At 39.4% G+C, this 23491-nt stretch overlaps 1 protein-coding gene across 1 annotated transcript in view; it reads right to left on the bottom strand.

Moving 5' to 3' along the window:
• Positions 1 to 23491, bottom strand: part of LOC134355412 (cysteine-rich secretory protein LCCL domain-containing 1-like) — a 43231-nt gene that overhangs the window by 13019 nt on the left and 6721 nt on the right. The window contains exons 3-13 of the mRNA XM_063065264.1: positions 12775 to 12893; positions 12545 to 12677; positions 11918 to 12033; positions 10035 to 10135; positions 8868 to 9038; positions 6941 to 7001; positions 6631 to 6697; positions 5344 to 5474; positions 3385 to 3428; positions 3231 to 3303; positions 2551 to 2626 (exon numbers count right to left, since the gene is read on the bottom strand). Coding sequence (XP_062921334.1) covers positions 2551 to 2626; positions 3231 to 3303; positions 3385 to 3428; positions 5344 to 5474; positions 6631 to 6697; positions 6941 to 7001; positions 8868 to 9038; positions 10035 to 10135; positions 11918 to 12033; positions 12545 to 12677; positions 12775 to 12893 — 1092 coding nt within the window. The remainder of the gene's footprint in view (positions 1 to 2550; positions 2627 to 3230; positions 3304 to 3384; positions 3429 to 5343; positions 5475 to 6630; positions 6698 to 6940; positions 7002 to 8867; positions 9039 to 10034; positions 10136 to 11917; positions 12034 to 12544; positions 12678 to 12774; positions 12894 to 23491) is intronic.

Here is a 23491-nt window from a genome sequence, read left to right as displayed (position 1 = left end):
GCTGGTCCAAGTGGTGGCATCCTTCCTAGAATATATTGTATAAATAACTTTAACAATCAAAGTTATTTTTCCCCAAAATTATAAGCTGGATCAGTCCAAAAATCACAGTCATATTTGCCTAGGAACTCATGGCAAATTAGAGTTTGAAAGTTGTGATTCTTGGTCAGATCAAACCAACTACACTGGAACAAGAACAAATCATATGATCAGTATGATTTCACCTAGATACAATTGCTAGCATGATCTAATCTAGCTGAAATCAAATTTTACATTGTCATACATGCAAATTGGATTGGCAGTAAGCAATCCAATCTCTCAGCAAATATACCCATTTTTTGTTTAATAAAATTCTATCAATTCCAGATTTAAATGTAACACTTAATGACTTGTGGATGTTCATAATCTCCACCACCCTTTGTGAGGAGAAGCTTTCCTCATCCTACTTCTGAAAGACTTGCTTCAAACTTTTAGACAATGGGTTATTGTTTGAGACATCCAGACCAAGATACAATTCCTCTATCCATCTACTTCACCAGTTCATCTTAATGATTACAAAACTTCAAGGGAAATGTACATGAATCCTCCGAATTTGAGGGGATACTCCCTTGGTGTGTGCAAATTAGTCTTACAGCCTGAGTCTTGAAATACAGGTGTCATTCAGGTAAGTCTTCATATACTCTTTTCAAAATTGATATATTTTTTTTTAAATTATGCTGCCAAAACAGTTCATAGTGTTCTGGGTGTGATTTAACAAGAGCATGTGTATACCTAGCAACTTACAATCTCTTACAGTCCTTTTTATCCTCTTAGCTCCTTTTGGGTTATTTTCTATTTACCTCTTTGGTGTTTTAATGCTACAAAAACATGGGTATGGAAACAACTAACGGTTATTAACTATCTGAGTTTTCTTGCTCATAGTTGATCAGTTCAGCTTTTTTTAAGCAAATCACTTTATAGTTTTGTCAGCATGTTTCTTGAAAATTGAGACCAAACTCAACAACTACCTTCTGTTGTTAATGAAAAATTTCACAATAGGTTGTCATTTCTGTGAGTTCTACTTTTTGTTTAGTTTAGTGAAAAAAAATCTCAAAATCTTAGAAGCCTTAATTTTCTACAGTATACTTTTTATACATTTTTTAAAAATCAATGTATTTGGTAATAAAAATACACAGTACAGTATATCAAAGGTGAGAGTTTGTAGAGTTCCAAGATGCAGAGGGATCTGAGAATCCTGGCACATGATTTGAAAAATGGTAACATGCTACTAGTACAAGGCCAGACAATAGAGATAATATAAATGAGATCTTTATTTCTGGGGGAGTTATGCTTCAGTTATGAAGGGCAGTGATGAGACCACATCTACAATACTAGTCACCTTACTGAAGGAAGGTATTAGTACGTTGGCAGCACTTCAAACAAGATTCCTGGACTAATAGCTGGAATTGACAAGGCAGTTTTATGAGGAAGGGATTGGCAATTCAAATTTCAAAGTTAATTATTATGGAAGTACACTTATGTTACCATATACCATCCTGAGAGTCATCTCCTTATGGACATTTACAGTAAATAGAAAGAAACACAATAGGATTCAAGAAAAACCTGTTTTCAATGTAGGATCTGTTGGAGTTTAGAAGATTTAGAACGATCTTAGCAGGAAGATCCTGAGGGATCTTCACAGGGTGGAGGCAGAAGGGATATTTCATCTTGTTGGAAATTACTGAAGTATGAGATACTGTGGGAGAGTTGAGATTAAAATTTGTGGTGACACTAATGGCTTTCCAGCACAGCCTCAGCTGTATTGGTTGTGAATGCAAAGTACACATTTTACTGTATGTTTCAATGTACGTATAATAAATGAATTTGCATCTTTGCTGATCTGATTAAATGTTGGAGGAAACTTGAGCAGGTTGAGTGGCTCATAACTTTTTATGTTAGTATATTCTCATAATGACATTTTAAAAATAAGTTCCAGACATAATATCCAATGAAAGAAATTGAGATGATATCAAACCTTTTACTTGGAAATGGGCAACTTGATAATTATAACGTGAGGAAAAATATTGCACTTATTTCTTGCTTTCACATCCCTTTTGGAACATTTTATAGAGCTTTAGAGTTAATAAAGTACTTTGGAACTGTAGTCACCATCATAAAATAATCAATTTTGTAGACATCAAATTGCAACAAATAACAATGCAATAGTGACCGGGGAAGCAATTTTAGAATTGCTGATTGATGGACAAGCATGAAACAGCGTTCCATGCTGTTCTTCCTTAGAATAGTACCACAGAGTCTTTTAAATTGTTTTGGGATGGACTAGATGGGCTGAAGGGCCTATGTAAAAATGCTTCTCTGCTTTGCCTTCAGTACTACACTGGTGTATTGGTCCAAATTTTTGTGCTCAGCTCTCTGGATAGGTCATGAACCAGGAAACTCCTGAGTCAGAAGTCAGAGTGCCACCAGCCGAGCCACCACTGACACTGATAATATTGAGAACCTTGTACACTAACTAAAAGAAATCATTCAGCAAGAGCCATTCTAGCTACTTACATCAGAGTAGAATCGGGTACCAATTACCCGAGCCAGATGTGGATTTTCTTCCATACAGTTTGATGGACAATACATCCTGAAAATTGGGACGGAAACACACATATTCAGCATGTAAGTCAAGTAAAACAGACACAGGTAACAGCAATATATGAGCCATGTAATGTGATATTCATTGTTAAAAAAAGTACTTTGTTAAAAGAAAATTCCCGTCCTATGAGTGCACTACCATACAAGTGATACACAAAGCAATTTACTTTTAAAGTCAGTCAGCTTTATACGTCCTTCATTTGTATCAGAATCAGGTTTATCGGATGGCAAAATTTAATAAAAAATGCAACTGTAAACACATTCCATCTCTACATCCAGAAGGAGCAGTGAAATGTACAGGTGCCCAGCTTTGAAAAGATATAACACATTAAGAAGATATTCTAAAAGGGCCGATTTAAGTTTAACTGCTGATGGCCAGATTTTCCAAAGTTCAATAAAAACAGCAGTGACACTGAGCAAGGAGCAGCTATCAGTAGCTCAAAGTTACTAATGTGCTCTACTCCTGTATTTGTCATTCTGCACCCATTCCAACCCAGTCCTCTGTTCTCCGGGCTGCATTCAGGCTCCACAAGCCCACATTAACCATGGAGAAGGACTATGTACCAAACAAGTTAGTCAAGTGACTCACTTACCTCGGACAATGTGAAAATGGCTTTTTGAACGTGCAAATTTCATACGCTTTAGTCTGGCAGGTAGCCGATCGAACTACAGAGAAAATTAAAGTTACAGTGAATAATAACACATAATTGGAATAAAATATTTAGAATTTACATTTAAGGAACTAACCTGGTACTTCAGAGATAGTAAATGAATTGGCAGGTCTATATTTACTGAATCAAAGGAAGAAATATGTTAGCTGAAGATCACAGAGAAGGTAAATCAATAAAATATAATCAAATATAGAACAGACAATAAACTGTTTTTATAATTGTTGCAAAGATCATCACGGACACTTTTCTTAAAACACTTCCTTCTAACTCCCCTGCATTCTCTCTTCCTTGTCACTTCCTCTATTGAATCTCAGTCTTACCTTCAGAACTCAGACCCACAACTTTTCCTTTCCTTCTAGTTGCCTTCATGTTTAGCATACTGAACAAAGGGGCACTTTAACCAGTCCCAGAGTAAGACTGCAGACTGGGTATGACGTGCACTGGATAAAAAAGGTATTAATAAGTTCTTCGGATAAATTGTAGTCTGTTTGTGCAACATCATGGATCTTCACAAATAAGAGAAAATCTGCAGATGCTGGAAATCACAGCAATACACACAAAATGTGGAGGAACTCAGCAGACAGGCAGCATCTATGGAAAAGAGTAAACAGTCAACGTTTCAGGTCGGGACCCTTCATCAGGACCGTTCTGGTAATGTGGCGGCTAGTGTGAACACAGTTGCTTCTTGGGGGCTAACCAAAGGTGCTTTTTACTTTGTAAAATTTGTTGTTTTTTTTTTAAAACGATCTAAAGACAAACCTACTCCAAGAACATTGGGTTATGCAGGGCTACTCCATCAGTAAGCTGCTCGTTGATTGGAGTAGCTGGACTGGTGTTGGCGGCAGAGCCAGTTGAGATGTTGGAGGAGCCCAGCAGAGTGCAGACCGCATTGCTGACTGCTACTCAGAAGCATCGGAGTTGGTGCAGTATAACTGTGGGAGATTGTCTTGGACATTTCACTTGAGATCGCAAAGAATCTGTTGGACAGTGTCAATGTAAGATGCTGCAGGCCTGTTACCCTTGCCTGGTGGTGGGACAGTCGACATGAGAGCTGCGTAGCCTCAGTTGTAGCGAGAACTAGGCCTCAAGCCTCGGGCTTGCCTGCTGCTGCAGGCCAGGTGACTGACATGAAAGCATTTACAGCATGGTGTCTGTGCTCAGCTGGGGGCTGGTCTCATCCTTTGGTGTTGCCCTCCTGTGTTCGAGCGGTGGAAAGACAGGCTGGATTACATGCGTCTGTACACCGCCGGGAGACTGTATCATCGATTGCTAGACATTGTCACTCAGGGACTTGGACTATATGTAGTTTTTCTTTTGAGTGAATATGCTTCTACGCTCGCTATTTTCAATTACGATACTGGCCATTTTTGAATGTTTGGCACCTTGGCCCCAGAGGAACACTGTCTCTTTCAGCTCCATCTATGTATGGTTTGAATGATAATTAAACTTGATTTGATTTGATTGTGATTTGGATAATATCATAGACCTTCAGCCTTTTGAATTTTGGACACAGCTCTGTGATCACAATGCTTCTGTAAGTGGGTAATGGGATTGCATAGGGACCTAGTCTGGAACTTAGCTGTGTTGAGCATAGTGGGATTGAGTGCTTGGTCAATTGCTCCTAGTACAAGGCTCTGGAGCTTCTGGCAGTATTGATCAGTAAGGTTCACACTATGTTCCCAGGGATGTGCGCATCTTCCAGTCTCAATTAAATGTTCTTACCCTCTTAAAGCATCAGCACACTGCTACACCCCAAACTGCTCATCTCGTCCATGACTCAGTGACATACTGTTAATAGACTCGATTAATGAAAGATTGTTCTAATTTCTTCCCAAGGACTACCTCAAGTCATTTGAACTTACACACTATTGAGAACAAATATTCAGAAGGACATTATAAAGTTTTACAGGACGATTCAACACTCCTGGTCTTTCGGTGTGGTGCTGCATATATTGTAGTTTCACAGTAGAGGCCTAATTGCTGACGCTTTGTATTGGTGTACAGAGAGGCTGTAAATGAAGTCAAAAATGCTTACCCAACCGATTGGACCCCGTTTCGGTTAGATTTTATAAAGAATGGCTTCTTCCCTTGTCTCGTAATATCTACCCAACCACCATCGTTGTCCAGTACTCCATAATGCATTGCAGCTCTACAAATGCTTGATTGCTGAAAAGTACACATGATATTAATGAATATTATCATCTTATATATGTGAGAATCTATCTGAAACAGAACACTATGAACACAAGAGATTCTGCAGGTGCTGGAAATCCAGAGTAACACACACAAAATGGAGGAACTCAGCTGGTCAGGGAGCATCTATATGGAGGAATAAAGAACCTGGAAAGGATGGAAGTGGGGGGGATAGAAACCAGAATAAGTAGGTTGGGGAGGGAAAGGAATACAATACAAGCTAGAAGGTGATAGGTGAAAGGTAGGTAGGAGGTGATAGGTGGAACAACTGTAGAGCTGAAGAAGGAGGAATCCCATAGAAGAGGAGGGTGAACCATGGGAGAATGGGAAGGAGGGGGACCAAAGGGAGGTGATAGGCAGGTGAGGAGAAGAGAAGGGGTAAGTTGGGAGCCAGAATGGGAATGGAAAAAGAGAGGAGAGAGAGTGTGGAATATATTACCAGAAGTTGGAGAAATCAATGTTCATGCCATTAGACTACCCAGATGTAATATGAGGTATTGCTCCCTCAAACTGAGAGTGGCTCAAGGATGTCACGGACCGGCATACTGGAAAGGAAACGGGGACTGGAAAGGGGAACGGGGACTGGAAAGGAAACGGGGACTGGAAAGGGGAACGGGGACTGGAAAGGGGAACGGGGACTGGAAAGGGGAACGGGGACTGGAATCAGAACAGCTGGCCACCAGGAAATCCTGCTTGTTGAACAGGACACTATTGCACTTAAGCAGAATACTAACAAAGGTTGCATAGATGTACAAGTAACTAAAGGTCAGAAGTATGGGAGGAAACAGGGAAACTTAACATGGACTGAAAATAAACTTTAAATTGGGCTAGTTAATAAATGTATCTAATTATGAAAACAATAGGCCTAATTTACTTAGGATACAACAGCCAGCTTTGGCCTCATCTGAAAAGTAAAGTAACGTTAAAGCACTTTGGCCATTTTTTGAATCATTCCCATGAGGCCTATTAATTATTGCAGATTGGTAAAAAATTATCAATAGAACTCCTCAAAAACTGCTTTTATATTCTAGTAAGTGAACAAGCTTTATGCCTTCAAAAGGGAAAAACCAAAATGATAATCATCTGACACAGTATGGAACGATTTCTTCATTACTTTGTTTAAACTCACCATATCATAATGCAGAGTCCCAATTACTTTTCCTTCACTGTACAAGCAACCAGCTGGGCATTCATATCTATAACAAGCGAAATAAGATTAAAGCTGGATGCTTGTCTAAATTTTAGAAGTTTATTACTTTCTAGAGTTATACATTTCTCTCAATACATCAGAATTCAAATGAAAATAATGTTCTGAAAACAAGGGCTTCATTATCAATTGGTTTCAATTTAAACCGAACAAGATTAAAGAAGCATTTTTAAACATGCCTTTGTTACTTCAGCAACTGGTATAGGAAATGAGTTTTGTCTCCATTTCTCACCTATTACAAGTAGTTCCCTTGCATCTGTCGCGTAGTTTGGTTTCACAGGACACCAACTGAGCTGTAGAAGAAACAAATGACAAGATTTTTCTGGAATGAGTTTCAGAATAGACATCGTACCCCAATGCATCTCAAAGTAAACGTATTATCAAAGCACATTTGTGTTATCATATACAACCCCGAGATTCATTTTCTCAGGTCAATTACAGTAAGCACAAAGGGATCAGTGACAGACCACACCCAACAGCTAGGACTAAAAGCAATGTTGAAAGAAGAAACAAACTGCACAAATACAAAAAAAAAAGAAAAAATAATAAATAAGCAATAAATATTGAGAAAATGAGATGAAGAGTCCTTGAAAGTGAATCCAATTCAGTGGGAACAGTGTTGGAGCAAGTGAAGTTGAGTGAAATCATCTCCTCAGGTTCAAGAGCCTGAAAATTGAGAGATAATAACTGTGCCTGAATTTGGCGGTGCAGGTCCTGAGGCTCCGGTACTTTCTTCCTGATGGCAGCAGCAAGAAGAGAGAATGGCCTGAATGGTTGGGGTGGGGTCCTTGATGATGGATACTGCTTTCCTGTGACAGGGCTCCATGTAAATGGTCTTTACCAGAGATGGATTGGGCAACATCCACTACTTCTTGCGGCCTTTTTTGTACAAGGGCACTGATAATTCCATACCAGGCTGTGATGCAACCAGTCAATATACTTCCACCATTCATCTATTGAAATCTGTCAAAGTTTTAGATGACATGCCATATGACATGCAAACCGCTAAGGAAATTTCAATACTTTGTGCGTGATGGCACTTACGTGCTGGACCCAAATCAGATCCACTGAAATGATAACAAAGGAACACTTCTCTGCTCGCCCTGATGAGGACTGGCTCATGGACCTCTGGTTTCCTCCTCCTGAAGTCAATAATCATCTCTCTGGTCTTGCTGACATTGAGTAAGATGTTGATGTTATGCAATTGTAATTATGCCGTTAATGTGGTCTTGTGTTCTTAAGATGTTACTATTCCGGGATTTTATTGTTTGTAGAAAATGATATTTTACAATCAAGGAATTGTGAAACTACATCATGTATTAGTTCCACCACTCAAGCCTTTAGCAGGATAATATTACAAATCCGTGATATTAACAGCAATTTTAGAACAAATGACAAATTCAGATGTATCATTGGGCTAATTTGTTCTCATAATCATATGGCAAGGTATAACAACAACAACATGGCACTGCAATTCATTTCATTCCCACTTCTTACAGCATTCCGAAGTACCTATCCTTCCACATCAACCACGTTGATAGTTGCTTCATTTGAAGTCCTCTTCCTCAAGCTCATAGCATCTTCCTCTCCAATCAACAAGAAAGCAATAACCATCCTTTCAAACTCTTTCCCTAATATTCACAGCACCAAAAATCCCTTCCAGTAATACACGTTCTGCTGCTTCCAATCTGTTATAAAACTAAAAGACCATAAGACATAGGAGCAGAATGAGGCTATTTGGCCCATCGAGTCTGCTCCGCAATTCAATCATGGATGATTTATTTTCCCTCTCAACATTTTCTCCTGCCTTCTGCCTGTACCCTTACTAATCATGAACCTTATCGACCTCTTCCTTAAATATACCCCAAATGACTTGGCCTCCACAGCCATCTGAGGCAATGAATTCCACTCTACACTCTGGCTAAAGTTGTTCTTCGTCTTCGCATATCACAAGTCCTGGTTATACGACCACTGACACAAAGCAGACCATCTCCGGAGAGCATTGATAATGGTTGAAGGTCACCAGTTTTGTAAAGCCACTGCCCAGAAGAAGGCAATGGCAAACTACTTCTGTCAATACCATGATCACCCACGTCACATGACACAGCACATAATGAATGACTGAATTTGTTTTAGAATATAAAGCAGGCTGTTCTTACACATTTGCTGGGTATTTATAATCTCATTTGCATCAAGGTGCTCTGTTCTTGTGGATTCGGTTTGTGTCCATGGATTCGATGGTGTTTCCTGAGGTTTAGTCGCTTGTCTTTCAACCTCATTAGTTTCCTCCTCTGGTTCCGAAGGAGAATAATATGGACCTGGTTCATCACCTTCAAGATGAAACAAAAATCAAAAGGGATAAAAGACAAACAAGATTTTTCTAAAGGGATTTAAAATTGCCATTCAAAGCTACAGAAATATGAGTGTGAGTGAGCGTGTGGAAAGAGCTACCAGAGGAAGTGGTGGCTGAGGGCTCTATTTCAACATCTAAGAGAAATTTGGATAACTACTTAAATGACAGAGGTATTGAGGACTATGGTCCTGGTGGGGGTCAACAAGACTAGAGGGAATAATAGTTCAGCATGGACTAGATGGGCCAAAGGGCCTGTTTCTCTGCCATAGTGTTCTATGACATGTTTTAAATAGGCAATCTCTTATTTTTAATGTGATTCTGAGATCTAGATTCCCTCATAAAGAGGAAATATTCTCTCCACATCTACCATATTAAATCCATTTGAACATATAAATTTAACTCAGTTTCACTCTCCACACGCTCTGCCTGACAGCATTTTCTTTAGATTTTGTTACATTCTGCGTAGATCCCACATGAAAAGCCAGGCTAAAAAGAACGCGCAGATGCAGAGGAATCATTTTGTCAATTATATTTTTACCTGCCCTTTATTAAGACAATTCATACTAATTCTTCTGCCCAATGTAAAGCTCTAGATCAGTTTCAAGCTCCACTTAAATTCTCTATCAAAACTGTACAAGATCTGACCCTCCAATTCATCGTGAGAAAGTATTCCATATTTATTAATATATTGCTCCTGCCACATTAGTGTAAACACCGAAGACTAAAAAATACCTCCTCAAACATCAGAGATATTTTTATCTACATTCCACTCACATGGCAAACAATACAAGTCACAAATGCCAATACAAGAACTTTATTAAGTTACAGGGAATTTCAGCTGAATTTACAGTAAGATCAATATTTGGAATATTCAAACATAGATGTGATATGTGTACAGGGTCTTTAATATCATGGCTTAAAAACAATTTTCAAAGACTTTCAGTGTAAAGTAAAGTAAGCCAATAGCATATACCTTTGTAACATTGGTTATCTCTGCAGCCTCCTCCATAGCTTGGAGGACAGGCTGAACAAGGAGACCCATGTTTATAAGGAGCATGGCCCCACCAATTTCCCCTGAAAATGATAAGCATAGATATATCAAAATATATTTCATGGAGGGATGTTTATTACACTACACAATTTTTCCAGCATAAATGTACAGTCATTTATCCCCTCATACATTTTTCACAGAATTTTTTAAATCATCTTTATCTTTGATTGGAGATTTGAAAATAAATTGGAGTTACTATCATTATTTCTCAAAGTGACCAAACAAGGTTACAAGTTCACATTCTAAGGATGTCCATCTTTCATGTATAATCTGCCTGAATTGCTTTGCTATTAGTAAATACAGTGATAATTATGAATATGAAGAACTAAGTACTGGAAAATCATGCAAGGGAAAGGTTCAGATAATCATTAGAAACTAGAGAATACAAATTTGCTTATCAATAACCGAAATTCAAGATTACAAAATCACTATGAACTTCATTCATGAATACTAAATATTTGTAACGCTCACTGGTCTAGAAATTCTAGATTTCATGTAGAATTCTTTTGCATAATAAGCAAAAGAACTTTATTAAACAATCCAGTCAGTGAATGTGGTCTGGTCCCAGAAGTGCAGTAATTTGCTCCTAGCGCTTGGCCACTGGGTAAGTGTAAGGACATCAAGCTGCTTGCAATGCACATTGTTATGCAGCTTGCACAAGACCTTTGAGTTTAAGGAACGTCACAGGCCATAATTAAAAGTTTACTTTGGCATGAGTTGAAGGAATCCCCACCTGGTGAATTACAGCCAGAGGATCCACAGTATCCAATCATGCTGCCAATGCCCCGTTCTCCCTTTTCTCTTCAATAATCCCAATCTCAACCCAAACAATCAGCACTACCCTCTGAGTCAATCCACCTTTCTTCCTCAACAATTATATCCCACACCACCTACAGTACTCGGCTGGTGGCGAAGTGGCATCAGCGCTGGACTTTGGAGCGAAGGCTCCCGAGTTCGAATCCGGCCTGCTCCCTTACACGCTTTCCATCTGTGCTGGGTTGAGCGTTGAGCTAGCAACTCGGCCCTCATAAAAATAAGAAAGCCTGCTAAAAAATACACTGTCATGACGGTGTCCTGATGACTCCACTCGGAGTTAAGGGCTTTCTTTCTTCCTACAGTACTATTCCTCTTTAGAAACATCCAGTCCCTTCTACTACCTAATGGTCTGAAGACAGAGCAACAGTGAATTCCTGCAATCGAACTGCCAGGACTACCCGTTTGGTGTAAGGCGCTTTAGGCCTCTCACATAGATGGCAATGACCTCACGCAGAGCTGCTATTCAAACTTGCTATAACCCACAGGTTAATTCTAATACTGGAATCAATCCCTCATGTTAGATGTGCAATTATGTTGATACTTCAGAAATGTTAGCTACAATGCCTTTTATACAAAACCATGGAAAAAAATTACATGAGGTTCTCAGGTTAATTCTGTAACCAGAATATGAAAACACCATTAATACTTGGCAGATTATAGGTATGTTACATTTCCTGGAAAATGGTGTGAAATTTTCTCAGAAAAATACTGTTGTGTATTTAATATTTCAGAAATATTTGAGTTTGAGTTGAGGCAGCATAATGATGTATGCATTTCATGTATACATACATATATCCTGCAATTAACTATTTAAGCAATTTTTAATCTATATGCACGCACCTCGCTTAAAGTAAACTCGAAGTTAGACCTGCATTTTGGACCCCCGTATCTTTCTTAGAATTAATGTTTAATGTTTTGAAGTTAAAAAATATAATATATACCAACAGAGTTTCACCTTTTTTTTCCCTTATATATATAGTTTTACTCACTTCGGAGAGTAATTGCAAACTAGGTAGACAGCTTGTTGCCACACCTGGCCCCAGACATTCATGTTTATACACAAATTCATGGCACAGCCAACTTTGTTACTTGTTGCCCATACTACCTAAAAGAAAGAAAATAGAAAAGTAACTTGCATTGCATCTGACAGCATGCTCAAAGGCATAACAGGAAGCAACTAGAATCATACCCCCCAAACTATAATAGCAATCTTTTCCTTCCAAGGATGTCCCTTGAGATTCATGGTAACTAGTTACCCTGTTTCTCTACCCAGACAGATTTTGTGGTGACTGCCAAGGCCAATATGGGAACTGTTGCCCCATTAGATAGTGCAAGTAACACCTTATGTGCAAATTGTAAGGGACTGCATTGCTGCTATTTATGCAGTATGACGCATGGCTGCAGGGTTCTTAATACCATCCCAAATACTCTTTCCCTATTTTGAATAGTCATGTACGTATTCCTAGCCTCTTTAGAGCATCTCGTATTACAATTTCACAATAAAAATCCCAACCAAGTGTTAGTTTTACTTTGGCATCAGGTATTTTCAAACTAATTTCATATAGGTTTAACTTAAAACAGCAGGCACATAAAGATCTTACTCAAGTTAACTATACCTGGGTATAATGGGTGCACACTGGACCAACACATCTAAAGGGACACCAAGGGTTACATTCTTGTGGATAAGGATATACAAAATCTCTGACTTCATCATACCAAGCTTGAACATGAAATGTAGGAGGCCGGTATCTGAGGATTTAAAATGGAAAAACAAGTATACAATTTCAGAAATCAAAAATAGCAGAAACAATACAAGTTTATTTTAGCCTTTTATCACATACAATACCTGCCCCAGTGTACACCCAGATTCTGCCCTATAGATGGTAGGAGATAACCAGGTCCATGCTCCCAGAGACACTGTGAAGCCCAGGATTCTGCAGACCTTTCCAGTTCAACGTCCCACGTCTGCATAACAAATGGTTTAAAAAGAAGTTAGCTCATAAACTTGGAAGCCTCACTTTCCAAGACAGATTTCTTAAAAGTGTAAAATTTGTAACCTATGATGACACAAAATAATCAGTTGTTTTCTCTTCAGGTCAGTACAGCGTAAAAGAACTCCATATAACGCTCCCTATAGAAGTTAGAAATTAGCTTTCATATCATGAATTTTCAATGCTTTAATAGCACAGAAAGAGTTACAATAGGACCAGAATCTATCTGTAGAGATACTTCTACTTTACAGTTGGAAATTGGATAACAAGCATTATAATAAACTGTTTCTATAAGCACCCGTTGAGGTGATGGCATAGATAGGGTGCTCAGGGAGGCAGAAGGATAGGTTGCATAAAAAGTAACACAAAGCAGGTTATTGAGAATTGGAATATTATTGCATAAAAATTAACGTAAGAAATAAGAACACCCAGGCTAAAAGAGGAAATAGAGTTATTTGGGAGAAGTAATAAGGAAAATGAGAGTTTCAGAGAAAATGTTATTTGGATTTTAGAATTTGACACCAGATGATTATGAACTAGTTATGTAAAGATTTAGAACTGAAAGGAAACCATAATTTGCCAATTCAAGGAGCAAGAGAAACTAATGAGAAGTCCTTAGGATTGAGACAAGGCCTTCCCATTGGTTCATCTTGCTTATAGCTTGAAAGTAGCTGATAGATGTAATAGAGAGAGGATGAGACCACTGAAATATCAGAGGTTCGGAAGTTGAAATTATAAACAGAAAATGTTGGAAACACTTTTCAGGACAGACAGCAACTTTGGAAAATGAAATAGAGTTAACATAGTCAGTCTGAGACCCATCAACAGATCTGACCTGAATATTTCCAATTTATATTCTAGATTTGTAGCATCTAACTTTTTTTTTCCAATTTTCATTTACTATTGAGAAGTTGAATTGGATGAGGGCACTGAGGTATAATTTCAAATAGCAATTAACACATCAATAGCCCCCAATAATCCATGAATCTTGTAAATTCATGTCTGTACATTGCAACAGAGTCATAACGCAAAGATTTTTACTCCCTCACGTGGGATGTATGTAAGATTTAAATAAGTTCTAAATTCTTACACTGCTTAGCATTTTTCACTGTGAAATAAATGGAAAAGAACAACTGAGCAGTTTGTAACACAGCTTCTACCATCAAAAATCAAATCTCAACTCTAAAGCAATTGAAGAGAACAAGAAGCGAAGGTGAAAACCTGATTATGGCAAAGGTCTCCATTCCCTGATCCAGCTAATCCAAAAATGGATAAAAACCAAAGGTGCACTAATCCAAACATTCCAGACTAAAAGCCTGTTGCAGGTTGGAAATAAGAGTTATTCAAAGAAAGAAGCAGAGAAATTAGCAGCCACAAAACTTTGGAAATCAGACTGAAAATCTTATACATTTGACTGAGTCCAAGAAGAGTGCTGATAGCCAAAAGAGGCAGTCCACGTTATTAAGACCTGAAATGCACATTAGTAATCCAGGATGATAATCAAAACATCCTGTACAATTTTGTAAAGAGCAATATTCTTCAATTTCTAGGGAGATAAGCAAGGGTTTCATATCTCAAACTTCAGTGTTAAAATGGGAATGTGTTCCAAATTAATCCCCATTGTTTTTGGGTCATCTGCTGGACACATTATTTTTCTTTGGAATTTCCTTTACATAGCTTTAGGTAAATAAAACTGCAAAGTCTTGAAACTGGCATTAGAGGAAGAACAATGAGTAGATGCCGAGTCCCGTATGGTCTGAAAAGCACCTGGTGGCTAAGAAGAGAATGTCCTTAATTAGTATCTACAGCCTGAAGTCCCAGTTCACCAGAAGAGGTGAATGTTGTCAGCATAAGCTGTCAGGGACGCTGTTGGATAGTGAGGGCAGAAGAGAGAGACTTTTCCCTAAGGAGCTACGAAACTATTGTTCCAAGTACAAGCAAACTGACCCTCTCCAGTCATTACCATCGGAATATCTTAATGACCAGGCACTGAAGCACAGATGACACACAAAAATTCATCACAATGTAATCTTCATGTAAGCCTGTACTGAATATAATGCATTAATATCTGTTCTAATTATTTAACTAACTTAATTTCCAAATTTCCTAACATTACTTAAAGAAACTAAGCCTCCACACGAGGTGTTCAGACTTTGTGACTCTCCATGTTGTGAACGTATCTGGCAAGATCATGGAATTTCTCCCTGCATTGCTCCACTTTACAGGGAATCTCAAATGGGATAAACTTCATGAGTCTTCAGCCTCCTGGTACACAGGACCACTAAACTTGCATGTCCTTTTGAGTTTACGTGGGAGCAATCTCATTGCCACCTCCATCTTACACAAGGAAGACTTTAGCTCCATGGCAGCTGAAGCATTCCTCCTGCATGGCTGTTATGGGGGGTGGGGGGGGAGAAATATCTTTAAGCACTGGCATGCTTATCTGAATGCAATGCAACCAAGTGTTGAGAAATTGGATGAGCTCCTTTAGGAATCACTCAAATCTTGCTTCTGCTTTTTTTAAAAAATGGGTGTACTTTGTCCAAATTTACAATTTCTATATTTTTCTGTTATTATGTATTGCATTGTACTGCTGCCACAAAGACAATGAATTTCATGACATATGCCAGTGATATTAAACCTGATTCTGAATTTTGGGCAAAAAAGAAATCACTGAACAATGTTTTAGTGGGGAATAAAAAAAAATCAGTGCATTTACTAGGACATTGCCAGGTCTTCAGGAGTTGAGTTACAGGGACAGATTGCACAGGCTAGGCCTTTATTCCTTGGAATGTAGAAGGATGAGGGGAGATTTGATAGAGGTTTACAAAATTATGAGGGGTATAGACAGAGTAAATGCGAGTAGGCTCTTTCCACTTAGATTAGGAGAGATAAATACGAGAGCACATGGCTTTAGAGTGAAAGGGGAAAGGTTTAGGGGGAACATTAGGGGGAACTCCTTCACTCAGAGTGGTGGGAGTGTGGAACAAGCTGCCATCTGATGTGGTAAATGCAGGCTCGCTCTTAAGTTTTAAGAATAAATTGGATAGATACATGGATGGGAGAGGTCCGGAGGGTTACGTACTGGGTGCAGGTCAATGGGACTAGCGGAATAAAGTTTCGGCACAGACTAGAAGGGCCGAATGGCCTGATCTCTGTGCTGTAGTGTTCTCAATTTCGAGGCACAAGTACCTCTGAGGACCTATATTTTGCTCCTGTGCAACAATGCTTTACATGAATCCCACTAATCTCTACAAACACCTGTAATTTAAACTCTTAACCTCCTTCCACTTCCACCACATTACCATTCCAATTCCATCTTTTCTCATGTCAAGTCATATTAAAGTTTGTCCAAAATGTAATACCCCATACAGAATCACTTCTGCCATCATCCGCATGGTGTTGGAACCCTGCATTGAACATGTTAAATATAAACCCCATCCTCAAATCTGTATCTCTCTCCAGTATACTCCAGACTGTTCTTCCCTACCTTCGCACCCTGCGTTCTAATGGTCATCCAGACTCACCTTTCTTTGCAGCCATTCTCCTTCACTCCAGCATGGGTGTGTACGGTCTGCCAAGCTAGTCCCACTCTCTGGAACTTCCTCCCAAAACTGCTTGCTTCCTTTTCTTTTGATATTCATTGTGATCCTTTTGACTAGACCTTCGTTACGGCACCTCAGAGCTGCTTCTCCTTACTCGTCTGCGTTCCTTGTTGTTTGTGAGACATTTCTGTGCTCTCTCACTTCCTACTTTAGAACTGTGAATGCAGTTCAAAAGCACCTCAGTAACTGTAAGTGTCTGCAAATTTCCGAGAGGGGTATGATAGGCATTGTAGTCGAAAGGCAGCATTTTCTCCTCCCCGCTCTGTCAGAGGATAATGGAGACAGCAATGGCAAACAAGCAAGGAGTCAAGCAAAAGACATGACAGCCTGGGATACACACTTGGCCTCCTCCCCACCTTCATTCCTTGCTCCACCTTCCTCTTCCCTCAGATTCCATCATCATCACTCCCAGCTTCTGATTCTATTCCCTCTCTCCCCTCCCCGTCTGACTATCAACCCCCCCCCCACCAGGATCCACCTATCACCCACAAGCTCTTGCTCCACCCTTTTCTTCCACCTTCCTATACCAGTCATCTCCCCTCTAGACCTCAGCCTAGATGGAAGGGTCTCGACCTGAAATGTTGACTGTCCATTTCCCTCCACAGATTCTGTCCAACCTGCTGGGCTCCTCCAGTATGTTGTGCATTGTATTATACCTTTTAAAAAACGGATCTCTAATCCATCAACTTGACTCAAACACTAATTCATGCATCATACCCTCATAATCTACATATAAAAATATCCTATCAGGACTTTTACCTTATAGCAGTGTTCCCAGTCCTCACTCACAGAACATTGCTGTAACCCTCAGAAACATCCCTCACAACCTGCACAGTCTGTCAGTCAATTATTCAGTCAATATACCCAAATCAGACAACACAACGTTCAGTGATATACTTCCTACTCCTTTGATAGCATACTTTCTACTCCAAGATAGCATGCAGATAGGCTGATGGAAGGAGGATAAGAGTGCTGCTGTACTATCTTACTCAGAGCTGGACGTTGAGGATCTGGCTTTGTACTTGACCTTGGCAGGGCCGCAGTATTCTGAACTGACTAGTGTCTACCTTGGGAGGGACTGTCGTGGGGTCTGTGACCAGAAAGTGTGATTTAACCTGCAGTAAGGGTCCTAATAGCTGAATTATGTACACATGAATAAGCATTTGGAAGATCAGAGGTATGCCTTTGGCTACTGCAGACATGTTCTACCACGTGGGAATGCAGTTCTCCACTGCATTTGCAAGTTACGAACATTTTTCAGGAATGGAACCCTGCTGCAAGCTAGGGAGGACGTCCAATGTAATAATATCCTTAATTCTCCCTTACACTACAAAGTTCTTGGTTATCATACAGTCTTTTCTGTTATAAAGGTGAGCTTGTTCCTTATGCCTTTTCTCTTTCATTTAGCCAAGATCTATAACACAGCCAGGCAACGCTGAGGATCGAGAGGAGAAAGAGGACGAAGATGCCCTGTGAGTCTTGACTCTACTGGCCATCAGCTCTGATTGCTGCTGTCATGTTTGTGGCTACCAGCGTGCAGTGTAGAATCCATCAGTGATACTGGGGATTACTGAGACATCACATCGGGAAATGGCACTTGCCACAAAGCAAAAATTTGCAATCCTTCCAATGTGGCTGTACTTGTGATTCCATTACTATCTCTCATAAAACAGAACATAGAAATCTACAGCACATTACAGGCCCTTCAGCCCACAATGTTGTGCCAACCATGTAACCTACTTTAGAAACTGCCTAGAATTTCCCTAGTGCATAGTTCCATGTACCTATCTAAAAGGCTCTCGAAAGACCCTGTCACATCCCCTATAACAACAGACCCTATTGTTTCAGGCAGTGCTTCTCAGACAGTTCAGAATACTGCCATCTTCCCAAGGTCAAATACAAAGTCAGGTCTTCAAGGTCTAGAGCATTGGGTTTTCATCCAAGTCCATCTCAAATCTGCCACACTGAAACGCGGCAGACTTCCATTAATTTTGATGGGAACACTATGTAAAAGGACTGGGCTACAAAGGCACAGAGAAGACAGGTACAAAATGAATGCTGAAAAGGTGATGAGTCAACATTTATAAGTATTTTGGCATGCTCCAATTTACAAATTAGGCTTGGAACATGCATCTTGCATTGGGTTGCATGTCAGCAAAGTAGTCCAGTGGGCAGAATGATGGTCAGTTACACAGACAATGCAGATTTGGAGCAAAAACATGATTGATGAGTTCCAACTGTATTTATTGATCATGCACTAAGTTTGTTATACACAGTCTAGACAAAAAACATTTGGCGTCATCAACCTATCTTGCATATTGCCAGCAAATGCTGGTGTGGCACATAACAACAACTTTATCAAAGGCCATTAAGCATTACATAGGCTACAAATGGTACATAGTGTCCACCAATCACCTTATTTGAATTAATTCAGCATTTCTCACTCCTTAAGAGTAGGAATTTTGGAGTTGAAACGTATATTTTTTTTTCCAATTCTAATCTTATAACCTCAGATTTTTAGTCCCACACTATAAAATCCTAAAATTCCCTTCATTCCAGCTGTGCACTTGTAGTGAGCACTTCTGAACAAAGTTAACAGACTTATTACTTATAAATAAGTTTACCTAGTATAAATAGTTTTCTTTAATGGCTTCTTCCAGCTTCAGAGAACTCTAATGCACTCGTGAGGAATTAGATGAAAATGAACATGCCTTTGCTGGCAGTTCTGCTATTTTCACAGTTCTGACAACAGTGAAGTCCCAACTACATTACTTCTCTTTCTATATGATTGATTTCAGGGGGACAAATTAGAACAATTTTGTTAATATGCGCAACTTTTACAAATTGTGCTCAAAGATAAACAAATTTAGTATTGTGACTGTGCAGTCACATCATTATTATAGTAACACCCTTGTAAAAATGAAGGTTGACAAACTGGTATTTGTTACAGGCTTAACAAAACTGCTATAGTCCAAACGACAGAATGAAGAAACCGCCTTTTGTTATCCTGTTCTCTACCAAGTCTGTTCATTCATGATCACACATCATTTGCATTTCAATCATTCACCAGCCTTCTGCCACAAGGGATTTGGCTGTTTATTTTCAATCCATGGAGGCACTCGGCTCTACTCACTTTTCCCAGACCAAGCCACCAGTGCGGTCAATCTACTGTTTGTACCACACTTTCAGCTCTGGAAACATTATCTGTATGTTCTTAAGGCAAGGAGGCTTTCATAGACTTAGACTAGTATGTGCACACATGCGCAAACACTTCCTGAAATAGTGGTTTCACACAGTTATTAATGATTGTGGACAGTGTAGATATTAGTGGAATTTTGCATTAATACCACTTTATTTCAAATTCATTTCAGAAATTGTTTTTACATAGAATTGATAATGAATTTATCAATTTGCTTTTTTTCAGTATTCAGTGAACCAAGTCATACTACGCTTCAAGTATGGCCCAAGGTTTGACCGATTTAAGCATCGGGTCGAATTGGAAAGGTCAGGTACGGGCCTAATTGAGATGCCGAGGCCTGAGCCCGAGAGCGTATCAAAGTGGCAGGACCCAGTCTGAGGGCAAGGAATGAACTGAGGTTCGGACAATTTAAGTGCCAGGTCAGTTTGAAACGGTCAGTGTCAGGGCCGGAAACGAGGGATTGGGCTGATTCACCTCATTGCTCCATGAGGTTTACTCATCTGTGCTAAACTGGGGCTATGGCCTACTCTTGAACTGGCTGCAGTGATGCCTGGCTTCAAGTCTGTGGACTCACCTTCATGAACTTCAGTTCTGAATGAGACTTGCTTACTTGGCACAAATTGTTTGCACAATTTGTTTTTTTTCCTGCACATTGGGAGTTTGACGGACTTCTTTTTTTAAAAAATGGGTTCTATTGGGATTCTTTGTTTTGTGGCTGCCTGTTAGGAGACAAATCTCAAGGTTGTATAAATATATACACACCCTTATATATATACTTTTTAACTATTTCCATGAAACTTCGGCTAATTGGGGCAGCCACTTCATTGAACCAAAATGTACTGCTCCAAATGTGTCCCAATTACCCAGAATCCACTGTATTTAGGAATTATAACAAACTACATTAATTAGTGTTACATAAATTACAGTGAAATCAAAAGGAACAAAAATATTTCACCTACCTTTTAATGGTGAAGGTCAGCAATCACATTCAAATGAATGGGACCACGTTAGATACACCAGCTATGGCAGAGGGGACAGATATGAAGCATATCCGTACACTTTGCTCGACGATCCACAAACCCCTTGGACTTAGTGGGAAGTCCAGTTGGATCCCAGCCAAAGGCAAGCATAGTCAGGCCCATGGTTTATCTTTGGTAGTTAAAGAACAAACTTTTTCAGTTGTCATCCTTAACCGGAAGGAACACTTCAACATTACGTTCAGTTCCATGCTCTAATGCCAGTCATGAAGTATATTTTCTATTTATGGATTAACAAAGTATACTTTATAAAAATATATAATTTCCCCATCTTCCAAATGGTTTAATTGACAAGTATTACTGTATGCAATAAGATACAAAGACCAAGAAGCTTTCTGAAAGAAAGGCAGAGATGCAGAGTGACAGTAAGCAACTTAATAAAATCAACAGCTGTAATCTACAGGAATCAGTGGATCTTGGGCAAGGGATGTAGAATTAGGAAGGTATTAGGCTAGAACATGCTAAATTATATTAGTGCCACTTCTGGGCCTTGACTAGAGACCATCATGATGATTATTCCCCTCTCTTCCAGGCCACTGAACTGATGGATAAAGGCATGCCAAAGTTGTCTATGGTCACTGACCTAATTTACTTACCACCTTCTCCATCAAGTGATAATAAAAGGTTTCAGTAAGCATTCTGCAATAAGTGGCAAGGCTGAGGGATTTGGTAGTTTGAAATGGAAGGATAAAGTGCATAAAGCAATGTTACGTAGGCGCCCTGACTGATGGAGACTAGTATTAAGTATGAAGCACTGGGTGAAGTAAATGGCACTGTTTTTAAGGGAAAGGTTTGTTATGCCTTTAAATGAACTCTGATCATGCACACAAGTTCATTATGCTTCTTGTGCACTGCATCCATTGCTCTGGGACTTCATTCTTGGAACTGATCTCAAATGCAACCTGCTTCCATTGACACCTGACCATGGATCTGCAAGGCACCCTGAGACCTGCAGGAAGAGTTCTTTCTCTTCATCCACAAAGGCAGTCTGAGGCAGGGTGCTTAATTTTTCCAACATCTCAAAACAACATGTACAATACTGTGCAAAGGTTTATATATATATTGGGAATGATGAGTGTGGAGTGCCACGGGAGGGGTGTGGGACAGGTGGCAGAGAAGGTGTGGCAAGGGTGGGGAGTGGCGTGGGTCCAGGCACACCCAGCCCTAAGACACCAGGCAAGACCATTTGATTCCAAACAATTGGTTTATTGATCATTACAGAATGTCTCTGGTGCTTCTCTCTCCCACCCTTCTCCCCAAACATGATTCCCCTCTCCCTGCCCCTTTCCCACCCTCAGTCCACAATAGAGACCCATATCAGAATTAGGTTTATCATCACTCACATATGTTACGAAATTTGTTTTTGGTGACAGCAGTATGGTGCAATACAAAAATTTACTACAATACTGTGCAGAAATTGTAGGTGTGTATATTAAATATCTCAAAGACTATTGCACAGTGCTGTAGAATAACTTTCATTACTAGCAACAGGTAATAAGCACCTCGAGAAATGGCTTCAGTCAACTTTAATTGGTGCAAGTCAACCACAAAATTAGACCTTGCAAATATTCACAATACACAGCAGAGCTAGCACTGCTAAATTCACAATAATGAGGATAAATTCACAATAATGACGATAAAATTTTGTGTGCGTCCTAAACCAGGACAAATTTCTCATTTTATTTCAGCGTGTTTTTCAATCTACTCCTGGGCACAATTATTTATCTGAATCCCACTTCAATAACTTTTATCATTTTCATGACAGAGAAGTCTACAAATAAACTATATTCAAACCATATCAGTAAAACTCTATTCATTAAGTTACCGGTAACTTTCTGTCCCAAGAATCAAAACGTGTCACTTGATATGAGAAGTTCTGAAAACTTGGATTAGGCAGTAGTAATGTAAACAACAACAAGAGACTGCATTCATGTCAAACCAACTTGATTCAAATTAATTTTGCTTTTACTGTGTAAATTGGCTTTCAATTCCAAAAAGGCAGGCCAACAAGGTGTAAATGGTTCACTGTTTCACCCGCTTAGAGCAAATGTTACAATATCTTGCATTTTTAGCTTTAGGAATATTCACTTGCTGTGTTAAAGATGACATGAACCTCCAATGGAGAAAGCAACTTTATGTAAGATAATATGATCAAATTTGGCAATTAAAGGGCACAAAATAAAATTCGCTCTATTGAACTGTTCATCTTGTCAAGCAGTGCATTTCTTAAAAAATATGCATTCTTAGAGACTCAATTAATATTATAATACATAGAACAATGGGCACGTGGCCAAGTGGTTAAGGCGTTGGACTAGCAACCTGAAGGTCGTGAGTTTGAGCCCCAGCGAGGCAACATGTGTTGTGTCCTTGAGCAAGGCACTTAATCACATATTGCTCTGCGTCGACACTGGTGCCAAGCTGTATGGGTCCTAATGCCCTTCCCTTGGACAACAATGGTCTCGTGGAGAGGGGAGACTTGCAGCATGGGCAACTGCTGGTCTTCCATACAACCTTGCCCAGGCCTGTGCCCTGGAGAGTGAAGACTTTCCAGGTGCAGATCCATGGTCTCGCAAGACTAACAGATGCCTTTACTTTAGAACAGATAATTTTGCAGATAAGATTAAATTAGTTTTATGGTTAAAAAATGCCTGATGCAAAACAATTGAATAATAAAGTAAAATACCAATTATTACCTTATTCCTAGAAATAATAAAAGCTTAGTTAGTAATTT

This window comes from Mobula hypostoma, chromosome 1, assembly GCF_963921235.1.
Source record: "Mobula hypostoma chromosome 1, sMobHyp1.1, whole genome shotgun sequence".
NCBI lineage: Eukaryota > Metazoa > Chordata > Chondrichthyes > Myliobatiformes > Myliobatidae > Mobula > Mobula hypostoma.
Note: the sequence above shows the minus strand (reverse complement) of the source record. Positions and strands in the feature narration are given on the sequence as shown.